This window comes from Heptranchias perlo, chromosome 2 (genome assembly GCF_035084215.1).
Source record: "Heptranchias perlo isolate sHepPer1 chromosome 2, sHepPer1.hap1, whole genome shotgun sequence".
In the NCBI taxonomy this organism is placed as follows: domain Eukaryota; kingdom Metazoa; phylum Chordata; class Chondrichthyes; order Hexanchiformes; family Hexanchidae; genus Heptranchias; species Heptranchias perlo.
In genome coordinates this window covers 126,136,704-126,161,118 of record NC_090326.1, presented here as the reverse complement: position 1 = coordinate 126,161,118, position 24,415 = coordinate 126,136,704, and the positions used below count along the sequence as shown (strand labels likewise).

Sequence of the window (24,415 nt, the reverse complement as noted above, 5' to 3'; positions counted from 1 at the left end):
ACTAAATGTACACATTAAACAATCTGCACTGACACTTAAGATGCAGTAGATATCACAATTAATGTTAATGAATGCATTTTCCAATATTCAGACAATTTGTACTTTACAGTGGCACTCATTAACTAACAAAATCTTGATTACCAAAATTCTTGCTTCCAATTAACACTACAGTTGGAAGAAAGTTATGTAGTAGATTGCTGAAGCAAACCGCTGTAATATATTATAGGAGACATGCTTGTACCAACAATGCTGCATGTAGAGTTCCTTATCTGACATATTATCAGGAGGAGATTGAATGAAGGGGAGGTACTCGTCCACAGCATGAGCTGGATTGATAATCACATTAAACTGACTTCTCACACTGCCCAATGACTGATATCAGAATGGCATTGGCAGATGTGTCAGATCAGGTTCCTTGCCCACCATCAGTCAAGGATGGTTTAAGATGATTCAATAAAAGGAAGCTGATAAAAAGATCTTCCAGGAGTTTCATCCCAAAAAAAAACATTTGGGGTGAGGAGTGTGGTGCAGTGGGTTAGACAGCAACTTTTCAATTCTGGGACCTCAGTTTGAATCCCATCCAGACTGATGGGATGAAAGTCTCCTGGCTGATGACTACAAGTTCTACTTGAAATGAGTTTAGGTAGTCTCAATCCAAGGGTCCACAGTACAAAACTACCCCAAATTCGGTACAAAATTGCCAATCTCATTCAGAGACCACAGAATAGCCTTGTGAAAAATAGAAAACGTCACACAGTATAGCAGGGAGTTCTCTGCTGATTAGATGGAACTTCATTTTGCATTTAACCATCCTATTCCTGACCTGGGAGAGCTTAATGCTGGCAGTGGGTGCCTGAAATGGAAAGTATTTTACTCATGAGCACCAACATCTCTTACTAAATAAGTTTATAACATCAGAATTAGTGCTGTGGACCAACAGCTGCATAACTTTTGTTAATGCATACAACAAAGACAACCACTACTTACAATTGATAAAGGATTGTTGTCTTTCTGGCATTATCCAGGCCAACTATTATAACTATGTTCGGTAAATTAATTTTTTTTGCAAAATGCATCAGAAAAATATTGTAATAAAAATGTATTGGTAATGTAACTTTGTAAAATAAAAAAGCATACAAAGGGTACAAAAGAAATAATTTTAATAATATATACAGAGGATAAAACTAAATGCTCATTGAAAGGAGGTACTGACAACTATGAAAGTCGAGCTGAATAAGAGTATTCCATACTGCAGCACATGGGTAGAAATCTGGGTCAGGGCACAGACTCTAAATTAATCTTAAAATAGGCCTCCTGTCCTCACATTTTACTGCAACAGTTTCAAGTCTAAATCATTGCAAAATTATAGACCTGTTTATTGCCCTCAAACCACTCGGTTAGATACAGATGAGGAGACCATCCAGCCCAGCCTAGCTTATCCATGCAGAACCTACAGTTTTCCTCCTCCCATCACAGGTATTTCTTAATGATTCCAGAGTTTTTGCCTCCACCACCCTACCCAAAAGCCCATTCCAAATGTTGATCACTCTGTATGAAGAACTTCCTGATACACTTAATCCAATATTTCTTCATAACACAGTCCTCGTTAACACAAGGAACTTGTGGTTCTTTGCTGCACCACCTCCAAGACTTCAATGCTCCCCTTATGTATCAGTGATCAGAAATGGGCAAAATACTCAAGATGTGGTCTGGCCAAAGCGCTGTACAGTTCAAGCATGGTTTCCTCTGCTTTACTGATTTCCACTCTGCAGAGTTTCAATATATTGAGAACTGAGTCTGTTAACGTCCCAGATCTTTTTAACTTCATCCTCACTTTGACACCATTAGTGGATTACTTTTGTTGCACATAGGAAGAAAAGTTCCACACTCTAACACATATCCATATTAAAATTTCATCTGGCACCATTATCCATTTACAGATAACAAACAAACAGCAGTATCATCTAGCAGAGCTCTGTTCAACTGTGAAAATGTTTTACTCCAAGATGCAGTAGAAATGATCAATAGAATTGATCCTCAGTACATTCACAACCAGGTTCTTTGCCTCTATACTCTGGGGAGCGTTTTGCTTTTATGAGCTAGACAAGTTTCCAAGATTCAGATTCGCCATGGAATTTCTCTTACCTAGACTGATTATATTCATCTACTATAACAGAATAAATTCTATCCCTAACTAATAGAAATCTACTTTCTCCTTTTTTTGCAAGGGAAAACTACTGCATTATATTTACAGTAAGGTTCAAAATGTAATATTTAGGAGATCTAAAAGGTCCTGGTAGTTAGCAGACATTCCCTCCACCTCTGGAATCCAAGACTGAATTTGGACTGAAGGAACAAAATTTTTTCTGTCAAAAGAAGGAACATGAAACTTGTTTAGGGCCCCTCAATCAAGCTCCCAATGTGGGCATTGTGGACAGCACAAACTGTCCCAATATGTCACAAAAGCACTAATCTGTCAACCTCGCTCAAAAGGCATATGGATGACTGATATGAGAAAAATAAATTTTACAGTACAGTAATCTCAAGTTGGAACATACTGTAGGGTTAGAGTACAGGGTACTTTAGTCTGCATCTAATCTGTGCAACATCTGGTCAGGAGCATTTGATGACAAAAAATGTTCCATTCTCCAGCAATAACATAAGCACAAAAATAAATTTTAAAATGTAAGTAAAATCAGGCTGCATACAGGTTTTACAATTTGTAGTTCCAAAACACACCACAGATTGATAAATTGGAACAGTGAATTTGTACCCCATCATTCGGCTGTGCACTTGTGGCAGATGTTGAGCAATGTCACAACAGTTGGTATAGGAAGAAAGGAAAAAAGCTGCTTACCACCAGAGACTGTGCTTCAGCTTGTTATTCAGCACTAAAAAGGTTTGGGAGAAAATCTCAAGCCCATACTTAGAAGGTATGTATCACAGCGGGATCTCCAAATTAACATTAGTATTGAAGATCATCTAAAATGGGTAATATAACTTTACCCTATACAGAACAAAAAAGTTCTCAAAGACTAATTAGTCTTTGGACCTTTCAAATTGTGGGTGATTTAGACCCATAATGACCCAGAGCGATAACTTTAGAAAAAATCCCATTTGGTGGTGTAATTTTTCTGTTTCTATCTTACATCCTCAATCACTTCCTCTCTTCCAATTTTACACATCCCATTATATTGCCATTCATGAGCACTGGAGGAACTTTACTGTCCAATACAATATTTACAGTCTGGTCCAATACACCAATACACACTTTTGTTTATTTTACTTAAATTCTTCTTGGACCGCTTTTCATTATTCCTATTCGAGGGAGCAGTACTGTTGGACTGACAAGACTTGTCAATGTAGAATTTTATTTCCCCCCCAAAATACTTTCTTCCTTGATACACAGCATTGGACAGGAACCATTTAGACTGGACTCCTTTTATTTTAAAATATAATTTGATTATCCCCTTAAACTAGACGTAAATTCTCCCTTCTCGATTGCTTGAATAGCAACTCATATTTATTTATCTTATCAATTCCAATTTCAGAAACAAATTATGTCCAGGCTTTGTGGTTTTATAGTAGAGACAGAGTAATTATAATTACTTCTGGCAAAATGTTTTCAAAAGAGGAAAAGCAACTTGGTCAAGACTGATGATTTTCCTTCTCTATGTAACTTTGAATTTTCAAAATCCAATTCTTAGTCCAAAACATCACCATGCTGTGACATTTGATGTCTGCGGATAAGGTCTTAAATTCTTAACACCAATGGATCATTTCCTGCACCAACTCTTTGCGGTCCCAAAAACCATGATTCCATTTAAAAAGAAACTCAGAAAATCCATTGTGGCTCTACTTGAGTGCCCAGGGGTTAAAAATAATAGAGAATTCATTAGCTTTCTTTTGTCACCCTTTATCCCAAGACCAGAGAGGACTCCATGCACATTTCTGTAAATTAATGTTATTACCTCACTCCAGAAGGAATAGCCAGCAAAGGGAGCACAAAAATTATGCCCAATATTTCCTTTTATCAGGTGGGGAAATATCCACTTAAATTAAGAAACTTATTTTAAATAAATTCAAAGATTGTTGCTTGGTGAATTAAGAACAGATGTCAGTGTCCTTGGACGGGGTTAACTTCTTTGCAGAGAAATAAACAACTCACACAGCGTGCATCAACGCAGCTTTCATACAAATTTTAAAACACCTTTCGTGTCAGGGAAGATAATATTTCAGTTCGTTCATCTTAGTTTTAGTTAGTCCAACATTTCCAGTTTGTTGTCATAGAGACAGGAGATCAAGTTTAATTTCTTCCACTTCAACTGAAGGATGCGTTAGCCTTCACAGCTAAACAAAATCTTCGTAACATTTCACAAAAAAAAGAACATAAAGCAAACATTGAAAGGGGGATGTAGCCTGCAAGAGGGAAAAGAAAGCAGTTATACACTTTTAACTGAGACAAAACAGAAGAACACATTCTGTACCTTGTAACTTTCTACTGATTTTTTACATAATTCCTTTACAGCCTCTGTCTGCTGAGAGGAATCATTTTAACTCCTCGTCCTCCTGCATAATTTCTTTCCTTCTCTTTTGCTTACAACATAAACATGCCACGATTTATTGCTTTTAGGTTTGAGGGGTTGGCTTCCTCTTATTAACTCGGTTCCAACTACTTATAGGAGTTGGCTGCTTCTTATTAACTCAGTCCTAACTACTTTTAGGAATTGGCTGCCTCTTATTAACTCAGTCCCAACTACGTATAGAGGTTGGCTGCCTCTTAATAAACATTTACCTGACGAAGGAGGAAGCCTCCGAAAGCTTGTGAATTTAAAATAAAATTGCTGGACTATAACTTGGTGTTGTAAAATTGTTTACAATTGTCAACCCCAGTCCATCACCGGCATCTCCACATCTTAATAACTCAGTCCCAACCACTTATCACTTTTCCCCGTCTCGTCGGAATTACTCAGTCAATCTCTTAACATTAGTTATTTTTAAACCCTTAATTCTTGGGCCCACTCAGGGACGCCAGTTTTAGCGGATATTTCCGTTACTGTCACAACAAAGAGTTGCCAATCCTTCAACATTAAGTTCCGCCTGATTTCGGGCCAGTGGTTATTAAACAACAAATTTAATAGATTGACTCACAATAGAATACAACTGTCTTCAGATTACATTAAATGACAAGCAATTAATACAACCAGGTTTTCCTGCGGATTCAGTTTGATCAGATCTGACCTCTGTGGCGGCGGACTTCCAACTGTCCTTTCGAGAGTTCTCACTTTTGGGAGGGAACATACCCTATCTTTATACTATTCAGCTACGTTGTTCTGCATGTAAGCATCTCTGGTCCTACCTCCTAGTCACAAGTCATCCCACCATGCTGACACACGTTAGCAACTCAAGATAAGCTGGTTTACGTTACGTAGCTTATGACCTCAACCCTCATCTCTTTACAAGCTGTTTGTTCCTTTGAGGAATGCGTGGCCTTCCTTATCAGTACAGCTCCACTATTCGGCCTTGCACAGCCTTACCAATGTCGTTTTTTTTGCAACCACATCTCTTGATCTTCGGGCATTTTATCGTTCTGAAGTTTCAGCATTCTCTGTCTTTTACAAACTGTTTTTATTCATACACCGAGACATGATTTCTCCGCACCTGAACATTCATCCTCTTGCTAAGATGTTTGGAAGCTATGCAAGACGGGATATTTGACTATTCCCAGTTTTAAACCATATTCTTACAATGCCTATTTCTTTAGTTCCAATTTTGTCCTTATTTCTTTATTCATCCATGGTGTATCATTACTTGCTAGTTTGTTCTTGCTTTTTAGTGGGATATATTTCTCCTGGGTTCTATTGATCACAGTTTTAAATGTTTCCCACTGCTGTTCGATTTCTTGTTTGCCAGTAAATTTATCCAGTATATTTTCTCTAGTTCCATTCTCATCCCCTTAAAATCAACTTTTTTCCAATTTATTACTTTGGTCTTTGCCTTACTTATGTCCTTCTCAATCTTTATCTTAAACCTTATGTTGTGATTGCTATTGCCTAGATGTTTCCCGATGCTTACTTCTCATCTGTTCTGGTTCATTTCCCAATACTAGATCCAGCAATGCGCTCTCTCTTGTTGAGCTTTTTACATACTTGGTAAGAAAGGAGTTCTGTACACATTGTAAAAACTCCATTCCCTGCTGCTTCTTACCAGTTTATTTGGGAGTAGTTAAAATCTCCCATGATATTATTCTATGTCCTTTACTCATTTCACATATTTGCTTACATTTTTCTTCCTTCACCTCCTTTCCACTATTAGATGGTCTGTAGTATATCCCTATAAATGTGGTCGATCCCTTGTCTTTTATTTCAATCCATATGGATACTGTTTCTATCCTTCGTAGTTATGTCCCTTTTTTCTACTGCCATTATTATCTCTAATTAGTACAGCTACCCCACCTCCCCTTCTTCCTTCCCTATCCTTTCTGATTATGTTATAACCTGCAATATTTAGTTGCTAGTCCTGTTCTTTATGTAGCCATGTTTCAGTTATTCCTACTACATCCGGTTCCTCACTACGGATTATTGCCTCCAGTTCCGCTGTTTTATATTGGACACTGTGTACATTGCTGTATAGGCAGTTTAATTCGTCTTTAATAGTTGTTCCTTTTACTTTATTTTTTAACAGTCTTTTTATACTTCTGTTTTATAACTATTTGTCCCATGACCATTTAGGTTATCTTTATTCCTTAACCTGGTCGGACTTTTACACTTCAGGCTTTTGTTATTGGTACCACATCCCTCCCCCATCTTGCTAGTTTAAAGCCTTATCGATCATCCTATTTATCCTTTCTGCTAGGACTCTGGTCCAATTCCGGTTCAGGTGGAGGTGGAGCCGGAGCCTATCCCAGCGGTACAGCTTCTTACTGTCCCAGTACTGGCGCCAGTGTCCCATGAAATGAACCCCTCCTTCCCACACCACTCTTTCAGCCACACATTCACCTTTCTGCCTATCCCTATTCCAATTAGCACATGGCTCAGGTAGTCATCCTGAGATTACCATCTGTGAGGTCCTGCTTTTTAATTTAGTTCCTACCTTCTGATATTCCCTTAGCAGAACCTCCTCCTTGTTCTTCACTTTGTCATTGGTGCTGACATGGACCATGACAACTGGATCCTCCCCCTCCCTTTCCAAGTTCCTCTCCATTGCTCCAAAATGTCTTTTTTTCCCTTGCACCAAGTAGGCAACACACCCTTCTGGACTCTTGGTTGCGACTGCTGAGGGTGCTATCTATCCCCCTGATTACAGAATCCCCGAGGACTACAACCTTCCTATTCTGCTCCTCCCCACCCTCACCCTCTCTCCCTTGGACTGCCTGCTGCTCCTCGGTGCCTTGGTTAGCATTCTGGGCAACCTCCCTGCAGCATTCATCATTACCTTCACGGGTATCAAGTACCACGTACCTGTTGGATAGGACCAGTGTCAACGGGACCTCCTTCTCTACCTCTCCTAGGTTACCACTATCCTGCAGACTTAAGTCACACCCTCCCCTTCCTGCACCTGTGCTTTCCTCTGAGATGTGACTGTACGCTGGAGAAAACTATCCAGATAATTCCTCCCCCTCCTTTATGTGTCAGACTGTCACTAACTAGCACTCCAGCTCAAAGACTCTGAGCTGGAGTGTCTGCAGCCAAAGATATTTACGATGTGGAGATGCCGGTGATGGACTGGGGTTGACAATTGTAAACAATTTTACAACACCAAGTTATAGTCCAGCAATTTTATTTTAGATTCACAAGCTTTCGGAGGCTTCCTCCTTCCTCAGGTGGTGTTGTAAAATTGTTTACAAAAGATATTTACTGTAGATGTGGCAATCCAGGACAGTCTCACTATCCACAAACTCCCATATATTACAGCCCTAATACACAGCCTGTACTGCCATTTCTAGTTTCTTATCAGTAGTTGATTTCTAGGAATAATAGAATCACTTTAGTAAATGGAGTTAGCTTGATTTTGAAATGATTAGTAATGACTTAGCCTTTTTTTATTTTACATATTTGCTTTATTTATTTAAGTTTTAAAAGTTGATAGATTATAGTCCCTTGGTTTTAGTCACTTAGCACCTCTTTCCCCCTCTGCACCTAATTCCCATACTCACCAAATTGCCAGTTGAAAGTGTTCAAACTCTGTTAGAAGTTCACACTGTGTGCTCGAAGAAAAGGCAAGCTCACACTCTGCCTGATCAACCTGTGTTCAAAGGAAAACAAAAGAAATCAGAAAGGCAAAGAAAGAAAAAAAGAGACACATTTTGAATGGAGGAATTAACATGGGCCAAATGGCCTTCCTCAACCGTAAGTATCCTGTGATCTGGATCATAGTTTTGGTTCCTACTACTCTATTGCTCAACTTGAAGGCCAGTTAATGGGGGTACCAGCATGGTCAATGTGCACAGAGATGATGATCAAGTAGGACTTGGTGCAGATACGGGCAGAGCTTTTGATGGAGAATTGGAAAAGTCATATCTAAAGATGACACATGCATGTATCAAATGCAGCAAATGGGCTGAGGTAGGCGACATTATGGAGGTGGAAATAGGCAGTCTTTGTGTTAGAGAGATATGGCGGGAGTTTATCTTGAGGTTGAATAGGATGTTGAGATTGCAAACAGTCTCATTCAACTAAGTTAGAATCGTTGGCATGGGCATGGAGTTTGTGGTAGGTGCCGAAAACAATGGCTTTGGTCGTCCCAATGTTTGGCTGAGGGAAGCTGCAGCTCGTTTAAGATTGGCTATCAAACAAGCAGTACGACAGCACAGAGACAGTTAAAAGGTCAAGAAAAGTGGTGCAGAGTGTTAGTGTAATCAGCATACTTGTTCAAATCAACCACATGTCTGTGGGATGATGTTGCCAAGAGGCAGTATGTAGATAAGGAAGAGGAGAGGGTCATGGATAAATCCTTGGTGGACTCTGGATGTAAAGGTGCGAGGGTTGGAAGAGAAGCCATTGCTGGAGATGCTTTGGCTACGAGTAGAACCAAACCTGGGAAGAACTACTGAGCAGGACAACGGATGAGATGCATGAGAGGAGGACGATGTGCTCAACTGTGTAAAAGGCTGCAGCAACGACGAGGGATAACACATCACGGTGACGTGGAATGTGGTTTACGACTTTGGTTTGGGGCTGAAAACCTAATTGGCAAGTTGGGAGAACATATGGGCATAGATTTGAAGTGACAATACATTCAAGGAGAGAAACTAAAGCAAGCCAGGGGTTCAGGGCTAGGTTGGGTGGTTTGGCTTGATGGTGGGCATGGGGAAGGTTGTGCAAAGCAACAGGTGTTACTGAAGGTATAGCGAGCAATTCATACAAAGTAAAATGAACACTCTCATTTTTTTAAAGAAACAACTTGTCAAGTTAAGGTAGATGATGGATTCAAGTTAACTGCGATGCCCACCAGTTCCTGGTGAGTGAGTGAGGGGCGGAGATCAAGGGCTGGGTTTCTCCAGAAGAACTTAAATATCACCGACTTCCTGCAGCGGGTTTTTTTTTTAAAGTGTGTGTCATAAAACAAACCGCATCTCTGAGCAACAGGAGGAGCTTATGGGATAGAAGACTGCGTCTACCTTGGTCACAAAAGAAGCTGCACAGTTTGAAGAGGAGCCCTATGGCCACGCCAACCGTTTGTCTCCAGTCCGACTGTCGTTACCTTGCGGGACTGGCTCAACTCTTGCACCGGACTGGCAGCCGAGCAGACACAACGGTCGCTCTTTAACTCTGCAAACACGCAGAACCGGATCTCCGAACTTCAAACAGAACCTCCCCCCACCAAGCCTGCAGCTACCGCTGGACCTCTGCCTCCCACCGCAGAGATCCGCACAAACAGCGCCGCCGGCCCGACCACGCCCGCAGCCTGTGAAATTGGCGGGACGGTGGACCAGGAGTTTTTCACGGCCCGGGAGTCCGTTAGTTTACGAGCGCTTCCATCTCGCTCACGAACACAAACCGCCAGCACGCGACGTCTGTCCCTCCCTCTCCAGCCCGCGCTGACGTAAAGCCGCACGCCGACCATCGCTTCGAGGTCGGAGCGCGCGGGCGTGTATGAGGAAAATTACAAATAGTCCATTAAAGTGCTGGTAGCTTGAAGAGAATTCGGTGCGGTCACTGATTTTTTTTTGTGTGTGTGTGTGTTTAGGCCCCTTTTATAAGAAAAGGGGTTTACGGTGTGCTTTATTTTTAAAAAAGCAAATCAAAGTCAAATAATAATTTTATTATGTTGATCAAGGATGTACTCCAGTCCCTGCGGCGCGGTCACTGATCACAATCTCCTGAAGTGGGGGGGGGGGGGGTAGGATTATGTAATTTGATTGACACCTGAGTGGACGATTCAGGGGTGAGAATTTATCGCGTTTACCAATTGGGGAGGCGGTGGGCGGGGCTGGTGCTGCGTTGCTGGGCGGCGTGAGGTGCTGGTCGTTGTGAAGAGGCGCGCGTGCGATGGTTTCAAATGTTTGCCGGGGGAAGGTTCGAGCGCGCCCCTCCTCCCGGACCCCGCCCTGTGAGCTCCTGCGCCTCCCAGGTATTTGGTGTGGTGGCGGGTAACGTGGTCTCCTGGAGCGGCTCCATATAAAGTAGTGTGGGCTTTGACTTTAGAGTGGTGGGGCCGCATCACGCCACCGTACTACAGGAAAGTCCCGTAAATCGACTGCTTACAGGCGGGGGACGCAGCAGCAACTTAAGAGAGAATGAAAGTGCGGGAAGAGGAGTGGCGCCAGTGGGACTGGGGAGGGAAAGATCCGTATTTTTCTGTCGCCTGCATTAGTTGTTTTTAAATGTGGGGTTTATTTTAGTGAGTGATTCTTGGCAGCGGTGTGGAGAATGGTGCCTCATGCTGCTGGTATTGGGGATATAGAGTGTCAGGATGTGGTAGCACTGGAGAGGGTGCTCTGGTCTGGTGGTGGGGGGGGGGGGGGATGTGTGAGGTCCTGAGTCTAGGAGCCGTAGGATGAAGGTGGGGGGGGGTGGGGGTGTGTGTGAGGTCCTGAGTCTAGGAGCCGTAGGATGAAGGTGGCTGGGAGCATTGGAGAGAGGCACTGGGGTCTGGCAGGACTTAGGGGCGAGGGGACATCTCTGCAGGAGGGTGGAGAACAGAAGAGCGCCTGGGTGCGTGTCAGATGAGGGGGGTTCCTACCATGTACATGACTGGAGGAGGGAGGGGGTACTGGGACGAAGAGTTAAGGGGGAAGTGCGCCCTTAATGATACGGCCTGACCCACCCCTGACCAGGTGACAACCCACTGCTTTCCCAACCCTGAAGCTGTTTTTTAAAGCATACTTTCTGTTAATGCTGTAGACAAGGAATATGGTATTTCCAGCTGTCTCTTTCCTTGCAATCATGTTTACATCAAGCCATGTGTTTGGTGGATGATTGACTATTCAGATAAACACCAATGATGGGTTGTATAGCCTTTGATCCTATCATTATAATAAGACCCATGCATTACTCATGTTCTAGTGGTAGATGCTGCTCATATTTAATAAATACAGTACTATACCATCTGTAAAGCTTTACTTTAGTCCCTTGCCAAAAATGTCATCACTTTGAATTCACACCTGAATTTGAATGATAGAATCATGCAGCTGAGAAGGTGGCCATTTGACCCATTGTGCCTGTGCCAGCTCTTTGAAAGAGCCCCACTCACCTGCTCTCTCCATAGCTCTGCAAATTTTTCCCCGTCATGTATTTATCCAATTCCCTTTTGAAAGTCACTCATGAATCTGCTTCCACCATCCTTACAGGCAATGCATTCCGGATCATGACAATTCACTGCATAAGAAAATAAATTTGAATATACAAGGTTTGAGAGAACTAGTTTCAGATATAATGGTGTTTTTAATATTTTTGGGTCCAGTTCCAAATGTCTATAATAAGTAACTACACTGAGGACTGGCATTCTAATTTGAGTTCTTTTTATTATTTGTTCATGGGATGTGGGCATTGCTGGCAAGGCCAGCATTTATTGCCCATCCCTAATTGCCCTTGAAAAGGTGGTGGTGAACTGCTGCAGTCCATGTGGTGAAGGTTCTCCCACAGTGCTGATAGGGAGTTCCAGGATTTTGACCCAGTTATTCAAATCTTTTCTGAAGTTCTATTCTAACAGGTAAGTTTAAAAATTCTAGTTGGCAAGTGGTGCACAGAAGTAAGGCATGTTGAAGAAAATAAAATTTTGAAACTGTTTAAATATTATGTGTTTTAACTGAGGAACAATTTGATTTTCATATGATTATCTAAACACCCTAGGGTTAAAAAAAAATGATGCATAGGTGATATTTTACGCACCTAATTCAAAATAAAAATGCTTAAAACTTTAGAATGATCTCCACGGAAATCTTTAGTAATAGGCAGACAATTTATACGATTTGCTGTTAGTGCCCTCTGACCATTTGAATGGGTTGTTCACCAGTATTGTCTATCTTGTTCCTTTCAGCACTTGCTTTTTGGTTCTTGAGGAATTCAGCTTGTAATGTTGCAGTTTTTCACTAGTGAGTGGGTATTTCTGACTCACCTTTGGCCAGGTTTCCTTGTTTTTAAATGTCACTGTTGGAGTGCATTATCCATAAAATAAAACAGTACTCTGCCATCATTTGCTTGGAGTTTTTTGCCATTTGTATTATCATTGAGGTATCCAGCATAGAGTTTTTAAATGTTTTTCCTGGGAAGTGCGTGCATGAGTGAGTCAAATACAATTGGAAGATGATGAGGTCTAATTAGTAACAAAATTATATGTTACTAGTGGGCAAAAACTCCAACACAAATGATCATACCTGAGAGGGACTGCACAGGATAACAACTTTAATTATATAGCACTGCTTGCAAGAAGAGTTGCTGAGTTATATATTCGTATTTAACATGCTAAACACTATCAGATTTCTTCGAACACATACATGAGAAATGCCAAATGTTTTCCTTGTCCTATGGTTTCAAAATTTAAGTGCTGATGCAGTTTGCTACGTAAAGAGTAACTGATTGCAAACAAACATCTGCAGTACTTAAAATGTTAATACTGCAAATACATAGAAAAAATAAATTGGAATTTGTTTATGGCTAGGATTTTATTGTGATGCCTAATTTGCCCTCAGTCATTCATAAAGCAACTCAAAAAATCATCAGCAGAAATACACAACAGCACTGGTTGAAGATTCACATGGACTTGAAACTGAAGATAAATTCAAAATAGTAAATATTCCGAATGATTACTTCCTCCAAGTGTTCACAAAGGAAGACACAAGGAACATGCCCTTCCCAAACTGTTATCCTAAGTAAAATCAATGACTGATATAAATTAGATGAAAGTTCTAATCAGGCTAGAAGGATTCAAATAAATAAAACTACAGGGATAGATGATTTGTGAGGTAATGGCAATTATGGAGGGAGTCACTAGACACTGGGGAGGTACCAGTAGATTGGAAACAGGCTAAGGTTTATTCAAAAAAAGGAGACAAAGTGGACTCAAAGCTACAGATGCATTAATATAACTTCCATTCTGTGTCAAATAATGGAATTGATTATCAGAAGTAAACTTCAGGATTGTCTGTACAATAACCTAGTAAATAGTCAGCATGGATTCAGAAGGGGAAGATCCTGCCTAACCAACCTCTTAGGCAATTTTGAAGAAGTGATAACCCAAGTTGACAATGGAAAGCCCCAAGACGTGGTGTATCTAGATTTCCAAAAGGCACTTGACAAAAAAAAAAGACTATTCGTTAAGCACAAAGCTGTGGGGATCCAGGGTAACGGATAAGAAATTAGGGCTGGAGGGTAGAAAACGAGTATTCATTAGAGTAGTTATGTCAGATTGATTGGGGGGGAGGGGTTGAAGTACTAGGTGGTAAATGAATTTGATTCAGAAACTCAAATGTAAAATGTACAGATACCAAATGGAGGGACAGTGGAATTGGAAGAGGCAGCTCTGAAGCTAAATCATGAGTTGGATAAAATATATAAGTCGGCAGAATAATGGCAAATGAAATTTAATGTGGACTAGTGTAAAGTACTGTATATAGGAAAAAAAACCACATGCACTTGAAGCTCAGCCTGACCAGCCAATGTAGTGCAGCAATCAGCAAAGTCAATAGAATATTGAACTCCATAGTTAAAATGGTAGAATAGGAGTCAGAGGAAGCCCTGACCAAACTTTAAGTCTGATCAAATCATGTCTTGATACTGCATATGGTTCAGGTCACCAAGATGCAAAGGAGAAATTTCGACACTAGAGGCATTGTAGAGAAAAGTCATAAGGCTGGGCTCTAGTGGCAAGGAAAGATGAGAAACTTGTGCTTTTCAGCCTGGAAAGGAGATGTCTTTAGTGGTGGTCTTATAGCTTTTTATCTTCTAAAATATTGTTTTGCCTCTCTATCAATATGTATATGCTGTCATACTGTTCTTAATGTTTTACTAGTGGTGTCCTGTGGCGTTGCACACGTGAGTTAGGTTATACTGTGCTGCGTTTCCCTACATTAAAACAGTGACTACACTTAAGAACGTCATTTACTGTAAGATGCTTTGGTATCCTGAGTTTGTGAAAGGCACTATATAAGTACAAGTTCTTTCTTTGATTTTCTGGAATTATATATTCATAAAATAAGAAATCTGATTTACTGACATAAGAACTTCTTAACTCTGATTCACTCGTATAGAAATTTCTTAGAAAGAGGAGCAACCATCACATTGTTCAAAAACACTTTTTAAAAAAAAATTGCTCAGCCTGTTGACTACACCCAGGTTAAAAATACAATTTGTAACATAGGTATTGTAAAAAAAAAATTGCAAACAAAATTGTAGTAATACATAAAATTGCCCTACTCCTGTCAAATGCATCTATTAAGTTTTGCTAAAGCATAACCTCTTTTGGAGTGCCTGGTGCTCAAGTTCCCCCGACCCATTGTAACTGGTACCTGGCCAGCCCAACAAGACTTTGGCACCTCTGATTTATGCCAGTGTCTTTTTAGGTTAGATGGCACCACCACACTAGGGTACTAACACCGTGCAGTAAAATTAACCCTGTATTCTTGAGTATGCTACAGATTTTTGTGCAGACATGATCTGTTTTGTTTATCCTTTTATTTCAGTGAACTTTGGGTTGTGAGATTACTGAATAAACAGAAATGGTCTCTGTGTTCCCCAAAATTTCTCTGAAGCCTGAGGTGGAGGCATATCTCCAAAGTGTTTTTAAAAATAAAGAGGTAATGATTTATTCATGTTAATGTGGCATTTAGAAAAAAATAAATTGGAAAAAAACACTATTAATAATTGTGAATTAATAAATAATGTTCAGATTGAATGGCACAGACCACTTGCAAATGCTCATACAGTAGCGATTGCCAGAAGTTCTTAGCAATGCAAAATGCAATGAACAAATTAGAATCAAAGTATTCCGAATCAGTTTTATGAAAGTTTTTTTTATCTTAACTTCATTCCTATATTTTTTTTAATCAAAAGTTGTTTGGTTTCATCCTTTATTAATATTTATAGAACAAAACTAAACAGAAGTAAGACATGGTTGAATTTTTTGCTGCTGAGGAATTAATTTCTATTAATTGAATACGACCTTTCTCTAAACATTATTAATTGTTTGAATATACTGAAGATGTAATGGTATGGAGACTTGCAACATTAATAATTCTAAGCATATTAAGTTTTATAATTGCTTATTTGATACAGCTAAAAGACGAGACTTTACTGCAGTTTAATTGTGTTATTTTAAAAAAAACAAAGTTATTTTAAGAATAAATGTTCTGTTTTTAGCTTTTGACAACATTGGGTTCTGAGCAGTCGGAGTTCAAATTTGAAGCCCTGTTAAGCCGTTTGTCGCATCCACCAGCTTTCACAAGCATCAGAGTCAATACTTGCTTGGCCTCCACTGACCATGTTAAAAAGCTGTTGACTGAAGAGATCCAGAAGGTTTGGCCCAGTTCAGTTTGTTCATATTTTAAGGATGTTAAGTTCTAATGTGCTTTCACCTGGCTAACGAGGCCTTGATGGCCTCTTAATTTATACATGTATAATTTTTTGTCTGAATAAAATGCGTAATTGACGAGCTGAATTTAAATCACAATGCGTGGTTCAGAGCAAGGCCATATTTAATTAATTTAAAAGTTACCAGCAAGTCCTTTTTTTAAAGCCATTCAATTATAAAATTTGGTAGTGACACAATTATTTCTGTTTATTGAAGTACCTCTACCAAATGGTAAAATAAACAGATGGGATGACTCCAAACTGTTTTAAAAAGGACCAGAATGCAATAAATTTTAAAACTTTATTTTTAGTATCATAGTAGTTACAGCACAGAAGGCCATTTAGCCCATCGTGCCTGTGCCGGCTCTTTGAAAGAGCTATCCAATTAGTCCCATTTCCCCTGCTCTTTCCCCATAGCCCTGAAAATTTTTTCCCTTCAAGTATTTATCCAATTCCCTTTTGAAAGTTACTATTGAATCTGCTTCTGCCACCCTTTCAGGCAGTGCATTCCAGATCATTACAGCTTGCTGCGTAAAAAAAAATGTTTCCTCATGTCACCTCTGGCTCTATTGCCGATCAGTTTAAATCTGTGACCTCTGGTTACCAACCCTTCTGTCACTGGAAACAGTTTCTCCTTATTTGTTCGGTCAAAACTGTTCATGATTTTGAACACCTCTATCAAATCTCCCCTTAACCTTCTCTGCTCCAAGGAGAACAACCCCAGTTTCTCCACATAATTGAAGTCCCTCGTGCCTGGTACCAATCTAGTAAATCTCTTCTGCACCCTCTCTAAGGCTTTGACATCCTTCCTAAAGTGTGGTGCCCAGAATTGAACATGATCCTCCAGCTGAGGTCTAACCAGTGTTTTATAAAGGCTTAGTGTAACTTCTTTGCTGTTGTAGTCTATGCCTCTATTAATAAAGTCCAGGGTCCCATATGCTTTTTTAACAGCCTTCTCAACTTGCCCTGCCACCTTCAAAGATTTGTGTACGTGCATCCCCAGGTTATTCTGTTCCTGCACCCCCTTTAAAATTGTACCATTTAGTTTATATTGCCTTTCCTCATTCTTCCTATCAAAATGCATCAATTCACACTTCTCTGCGTTAAATTTCACCTGCCATGTCTCTGCCCATTTCACCAGTCTGTCTGTCATAGAATCATAGAAAATTTACACCACAGAAGGAGGTCATTCAGCCTATTGTGTCCACGCCGGCCAAAAATGAGCCACCCAGCCTAATCCCACTTTCCAGCACTTGGTCCGTAGCCTTGTAGGTCACGGCACTTCAGGTGCACATCCAGGTACTTTGTAAAAGAGTTGAGGGTTTCTGCCTCCACCACCCTCTGGGTGACAAACATTTTTCCTCAGCTCCCCTCTAATTCTACTACCAATTACTTTAAATCTATGTCCCCTGATTATTGACCTCGCTGCTAAGAGAAATAGGTCCTTCCTATCCACTCTATCTAGGCCCCGTGTAATTTTGTACACCTCAATTAAATCACCCCTCAGCCTCCTCTGTTCCAAAGAGAACAACCCCAGCCTAAGCCAATCTTTCCTCATAGCTAAAATTCTCCAGTCCAGGCAACATTCTCTTAAATGTCCTCTGTGTACCCTCTCTAATGCAATTACATCCTTCCTGTAATGCGACCAGATCTGTGCACAGTACTCAAGCTGTGGCCTAACCAATATTTTATTCAGTTCCAGCATAACCTTTATGCCTCGGCTAATAAAGGAAAGTATTCCATATGCCTTCTTAACCACCTTATCTACCTGTCCTGCTGCCTTCAGGGATCTGTGGACATGCATTCCAAGGTCCCTCACATCCTCTACACCTTTCAGTATCCTCTCATTTATTGTGTATTTCCTTGCCTTGTTTGCCTTCCCCAAATGCATTACCTCACATTTTTCTGGATTTTTTTTTTTGTTCGCTCATGGGATGTGGGCATCACTGGCAAGGCCAGCATTTATTGCCCATCCCTAATTGCCCTTGAGAAGGTGGTGGTGAGCCGCCATCTTGAATCGCTGCTGTCCGTGTGGTGAAGGTTCTCCCACAGTGCTGTTAGGAAGGGAGTTCCAGGATTTGGACCCAGCGACGATGAAGGAACGGCGATATATTTCCAAGTTGGGATGGTGTGCAACTTGGAGGGGAACATGCAGGTGATGTTGTTCCCATGTGCCTGCTGCTCTTGCCCTTCTAGGTGGTAGAGGTCGCGGGTTTGGGAGGTGCTGTCGAAGAAGCCTTTGCAAGTTGCTGCAGTGCATCCTGTGAATGGTACCCACTGCGCCGGTGGTGAAGGGAGTGAATGTTTAGGGTGGTGGATGGGGTGCCAACGAAGTGGGCTGCTTTGTCCTGGATGATGTTGAGCTTCTTGAGTGTTGTTGGAGCTGCACTCATCCAGGCAAGTGGAGAGTATTCCATCACACTCCTGACTTGTGCCTTGTAGATGGTGGAAAGGCTTTGGAGAGTCAGGAGGTGAGTCACTCGCCTCAGAATACCCAGCCTCTGACCTGCTCTTGTAGCCACAGTATTTATGTGGCTGGCCTAGTTAAGTTTCTGGTCAATGGTGACCCCCAGAATGTTGATGGTGGGGAATTTGGCGATGGTAATGTCGTTGAATGTCAAGGGGAGGTGGTTAGACTCTCTCTTGTTGGAGATGGTCATTGCCTGGCACTTATCTGGCGCGAATGTTACTTGCCACTGTGAGCCCAAGCCTGGATGTTGTACAGTGTAGGGGGTGATGGTGTGTGTCAGCTTCACCTCTGACTTCTGAGCGGTTCGAATCGCTCCCACTCCCTGGGTTCTAGACCTTCGACTTATTTGGGGGTTGTGACAAAGTGCAGCAGACAACTGGTTTTGGTGCAAGAAACTTTGACCTTTATTCAAGAGAGAAAATACAACACAACAATCTTAACACTCTAATAAAATGGGGAACACTTTGGTACACACGAGGGAAATTACAGTAGAAAGATACCTCACCTCTCCCAATCCCACTGTACTAGCTAAGTTGGACTCTAAAGGGCCAGAGATAATGCTCACCAAATGAATCCTTGACAGTAATTCACCCAGAGGTAAGTCAGAAATAGATTGTAGAGTGGAAACGTTGCGGATCTTCGGTTTTCTCCCGAGTTGGTTTTCTTTGGTCGCGGTGGCCCAATATTACCCGGTTGGTTGGTGGCAATATTCGTTTGGTTGTTTCGTAAGGCCCTTGTTGCCGTGAGGTGTCTGATGGTCACTGGGGCTGTTGCTCTGGTTTCTTCTTGTGTGTCGGCCTGCTTCTAGAGCTGCTGACCTTCTCTGTTGCCCCCTCGCCTTGTTGAACTGTCGCCTCCCAAGCTGTTGAACAATCCTTTGCCCTTGCAGGTCTGCTGACCGGTTCTTTCACGTTGGTTTCGCTGGAAAACTGCCCTCCTTCCAGACACAGGCAGCACAAGACAAGCAGCACCCAAGCGCCAGCCAGAACCAGAGAGAGCGAGAGAGGTTTCGAGTTTCCACTTCTATATATCCCTCTCTTACAATGGTCTTCGTCACTTTAAAAAAAACACTTCATGTCTGTTTAAACAGTTCTTACAAAGTCCTTAAGAATCTTTGATGATCCCTCATCATGTTGCAATTGCTTCTCCCGATGGGTCATTGTTTTAATTCCGATTTGCTGATCACTTGGTATACAGGCTTCCTTTTGTCTTAGGTGTTGATCGGTTTTGCTTTAAAACAAAGACATGGCCCCACCATTTCTGGAGCAGTTGCCTCTTTCAATGGCAGTGAGTGTCAACCACCTGCTGTAGGTTTTGCATTAAAACAGAGACATGCTGAAGCAGTAATTCTCCCGCATTCCACTGTGTGTGTGTTGTTGAATTCGTCTGGTGACCTCTCACCTATCCTTCCATCTTAGGATTTTGGTCAGTGGCCAAAGTTTTTCCATACTCAGGGAAAAGGTGAATTTCTTTAGGGTTTTTCTCCGAGTTTTGGGGGATCTGTGAATTTTGAGAATCTTACACCAGGTCTTGCTGCATGCGGGCTCAGACTGCTTCATTATTTGAGGGGTTGCAAATGGAACTGAACACTGTAATCATCAGCAAACATCCCCATTTCTGACCTTATGATGGAGGGAAGGTCATTGATAAAGCAGCTGAAGATGGTTGGGCCTAGGACACTGCCCTGAGGCACTCCTGCAGCAATGTCCTGGGGCTGAGATGATTGGCCTCCAACAACCACTACCATCTTCCTTTATGCTAGGTATGACTCCAGCCACTGGAGAGTTTTTTGCCTGATTCTCATTGACTTCAACTTTACTAGGGCTCCTTGGTGCCACAGTGTGTCAAATGCTGCCTTGATGTCAAGGGCAGTCACTCTCACCTCACCTCTGGAATTCAGCTCTTTTGTCCATGTTTGGACCAAGGCTGTAATGAGGTCTGGAGCTGAGTGGTCCTGGCAGAACCCAAACTGAGCATTGGTGAGTAAGTGCTGCTTGATAGCACTGTCGACGACACCTTCCATCACTTTATTGATGATTGAGAGTAGACTGATGGGGTGGTAATTGGCCGGATTGGATTTGTCCTGCTTTTTGCGGACAGGACATACGTGGGCAATTTTCCACATTGTCGGGTAGATGCCAGTGTTGTAGCTGTATTGGAACAGCTTGGCTAGAGGCGCAGCTAGTTCTGGAGCACAAGTTTTCAGCACTACAGCCGGGATGTTGTCTGGGCCTATAGCCTTTGCTGTATCCAGTGCACTCAGCCATTTCTTGATATCACATGGAGTGAATCGAAATGGCTGAAGACTGGCTTCTGTGATGGTGGGGATATTGGGAGGAGGCCAAGATGGATCATCCACTCGGTACATCTGACTGAAGATGGTTGCAAACACTTCCGCCTTGTCTTTTGCACTCATGTGCTGGACTCCGCCATCATTGAGGATAGGGATGTTTACAGAGCCTCCTCCTCCTGTTAGTTGTTTAACTGTCCACCACCATTCACGTCTGGATGTGGCAGGACTACAGAGCTTTGATCTGATCTGTTGGTTGTGGAATTGCTTAGCTCTGTCTATTGAATTTCATTTGCCACTTTTCTGCCCACCTGATCAGTCCATTGATATCTTCTTGCAGTCTAGAGCTTTCCTTCTCACTATCAACCACACGGCCAATTTTTGAGCTCCTGAAGTCTGTTACTATCCTCCACATTGTTTACTACATTTCCGAGTCTCGTGTCATCTGGAAAATTTGAAATTATACCCTTTGTACTCAAGTCATTTAATCATCTCCTGTTCTCCACCTAATTACAGGCCACTCTTTTTTTCACCTAACCCCTTTTCCCTGGCTCTGTTTCTCCGTGTGAGCTGTTCAACTGAAACATCTCCCAGTTTTGACGAATGGACAAATTTATTAGCCCTTTTAAAAATGACAATTAATTTTGTCCCGGATTATTGTCTCTAAAAGTTTCCCCACCATTGACGTTAGGCTGACTGGCCTGTGATTGCCGGGTTTATCCTTCTTCCCTTTTTTGAACAGGGGTGTAACATTTGCAATCCTCCAGTCCTCTAGCCTGGGATAAATGTCATCTATCCCAGGTGATTTATTTGTTTTGAGTCCCTTTTAACTTGTCTAGGATTGCCATCTCATTTATATCAAAATTATTAATCTTTCCAAGGTTATCTCTACTTGAGGAGGGCATGCTGCTCAAATCTTCATTTGTGAATATTTGAAGGAAGTAATCATTCAGAATATTTACTATTTTGTGCTCCTCAGTTTCAAGCCTGTTTTAATCTATTATGGCTCCTAGCTGTTGCCTCATCCTTCCAGAATACCAGCCATACTCTCTTCCAATGGGACCTATTCATTTTATTAAATGAGCCCAGTGTCCATGGACAAGCATTCTTCCTGGCAAACCCAGATTGGTAATCATATAGTTATAAATAAATCTCATCAATGAAGTCTACTGGCTTTACCAGAAATGTGTACAGTAGTGATTTGATGGTTAACCACTGGCATGATACATCACAGGATGGTAGGACATATATTCTGTCCAATTCCCCACACAAGTCTCAGCCCATCTGCAAGCATTCTAATCGGTTGTGAGCACCAGAGAAATGAAATCAGAGCCAAATGGCCTCCTTCTGTGCCATAAATTTTCTATGATTCTTTGCAGTTTTGACCTTTTTAGCAGTTTTCTGGGGTTTTCTCAAATGAGGTACTAATCAAAAATACATTGGTTGCAAGCTTCTGAAATAAATGACAAAACTAGGATTAATTATTATTACTGAATAGTTATGGCTGATAAATGTTCATTTTCAGCATACAACTGTGTCAGTCAGGAATACCAATAGATTGAAAGACTTGAAATTTGCCTGGAAGCACATTCTACCCTCACAGAACACCTACCATTCTATTTTGCAGAGAGATTTTGAAAAATCAAGTATTAATTGTTTGTCTGTTTTGTGAAGCTTTATTTGAATATATTCTACCGTGAAATGAATTCTGAGACTTTAGTATAATGGCTGCTTAATTCTGTTTCTGCATTGGAATAGTACAGGCTGAAAACTATGCTAACTGGGTATTTTTGCAGTTAAATAGCCTCCTGATCATTACATTTTAATGCATTTGCATGCAAGAAAAATTTTGGAGGTATGAAGGGTCAAGATTATGAGCTGGTGGGTTGTTTTTGGAAATTCAGGATGAGATGGGGCATATTGGAGATCACTAATCACACAGCACAGAAGGAGGTCATTCGGCCCATCATGCCTGTGCCGGCTCTTTAAAAGAGCTATCCAATTAGTCCCACTCCCCTGTTCTTTCCCCAATAGCCCTGCAATTTATTGCTTTTCAAGTATATATCCAATTCCCTTTTGAAAGTTGTTGTGTGACTGTATGTATTTGAGAGGGATGGAAAGAGAGAATAAGGTAGAAGTGAAGATAACTAGTGCAGTCTGGACCAGTTTAGATTAGTTGCTTATTTAGTAATAAACAGACTCCAGCTTACTCATAATTAATTTGCCCAAATTACAAATCCTAAATTAAGTTTTTAAAAATATATATTATTTGAAGCCTTCAGAGCATAATTTAATGCTGATTTTTAAGCAGCGAGAAGCAATTTCTGTTTGAGAATTCCATTGTTGTGGAGTATCCCTTGTTTATGTTGTAGGGGCAGCATAATGGGAAAACAAACTCACGGTTGTGCATATTTTAAGTTGTAATTTTCAGTGATGTTTTTGGTCCTCATCTCTTTACCAACTAGTAGATATGGACAGGGCTGTTAGCCAAAAAAAATCTGCATTGCTGGCCTAGACAGCTGGAATGAGGTGATCAGCCTATTGTTGGTCTGTGGCCTCTACTTCCTGCCGCAGTGTCTGTATTGCCACTGGTTACCGCTGCTGCTGCCTCTGGAGACTTGGTGAAACTCAGCTTTTAAGGTGGGTCTATGAGCTCTGGAAACATCAGTGCCACCTCATTCATTTTAAGTCCTGTAAGTTATACGTGCTATAAATTAATCATGTGCAAGTAATTATTTGGGGATGAAAAGCAAGGTATGAGATTATAAATTAAATGGAAAAATACCAAAAGTAACCGAGCCACCTAAGGGTGTAAATACATAATTCCTTGAATCTGCGTGTACAGGTAGATATAGTCATAGAAAAGCCAGTAGCATTTTGGATTTTATAAATAGGGGCATACAGTACAAGAGCAAAGAGATAATGATAAATGGGACAAGATAATGGTCAGGCCACAGTTAGAGAACTGTTTTGGGCGCCCTATTATAGAATTGACATTATGCTCTCTGTCTTTAGATTTACCAGGATGGTACCAGTTATGGGCTACTATAGTTATGAGGAGTAACTTGAGAAGCTGGAGCACTGGAGCCGAGAAGGCTGAGAGGAGATTTAAGAGGTTTTTAAAATTCTTATGGTTTTTTATAGTGTGAATCAGGAAAGACAATTTCCTCTGGTTGAGAGGCCAATGACGAGAAGTCATCAATTTAAAATTTGAGATTTCTTTAAGCCAAAAGGTATTACAGCTTGAAATTCTTTGCCACAGGTTAAATAGTTGAGGCAGAATCCAGATTTTTAAGGGCTGAATGGCTTCCTCTTGTGTTGTAAACTTGTATGGTTCTATAGTAGTTCAAATTAGGTGGAAAAGTAAGGAATCTTAATTTTTGTTTAAACTGCTTCTGTTTCAGGAAGTTGCAGGCTCAAGTTTGGAAGCATTGTAGAAAATTTTATATCCAAGTTGCTGTTATCCTAAATCTGACAGATGTATTGTGCTATACCGTACTTCAGAAGTAGGGAACATTTAGCAAAATATAAGAATTTATCAATACTGAACAGTAGCAATAAGAAGCCAAAATCAATGAGCAAGTTTTTAGAAAGAACAGATCATTCCTTACAAGCAGGCTGGAATTCTTCTGAAGAGGTAATTAAATT

The 24,415-nt window shown here is 41.0% G+C and overlaps 1 protein-coding gene and 1 long non-coding RNA gene across 5 annotated transcripts in view; one reads left to right on the top strand and one right to left on the bottom strand.

Moving 5' to 3' along the window:
- Window positions 1-1,143: 1,143 nt before the first annotated feature.
- On the bottom strand, window positions 1,144-10,006 carry LOC137343315 (uncharacterized). Its single transcript, XR_010967805.1, has 3 exons — window positions 9,620-10,006; window positions 8,156-8,244; window positions 1,144-4,419 (listed from the first exon to the last, which is right to left on the bottom strand). It is a non-coding gene; the product is annotated as an uncharacterized lncRNA (long non-coding RNA).
- The window catches only part of nsun6 (NOP2/Sun RNA methyltransferase 6), a 47,493-nt gene continuing 32,008 nt past the window's right edge, over window positions 8,931-24,415 (top strand). The window contains exons 1-3 of one of the 4 annotated variants that reach the window (XM_068007087.1): window positions 8,931-10,148; window positions 15,122-15,235; window positions 15,798-15,953. In XM_068007087.1, the coding sequence (XP_067863188.1) occupies window positions 15,158-15,235; window positions 15,798-15,953 (234 nt within the window). In that variant the 5' untranslated portion in view covers window positions 8,931-10,148; window positions 15,122-15,157. Of the gene's footprint in view, window positions 10,149-10,453; window positions 10,573-15,121; window positions 15,236-15,797; window positions 15,954-24,348; window positions 24,405-24,415 lie in introns of those variants that run through there. The other 3 variants (XM_068007086.1, XM_068007088.1, XM_068007089.1) reach the window with 3 other exon arrangements.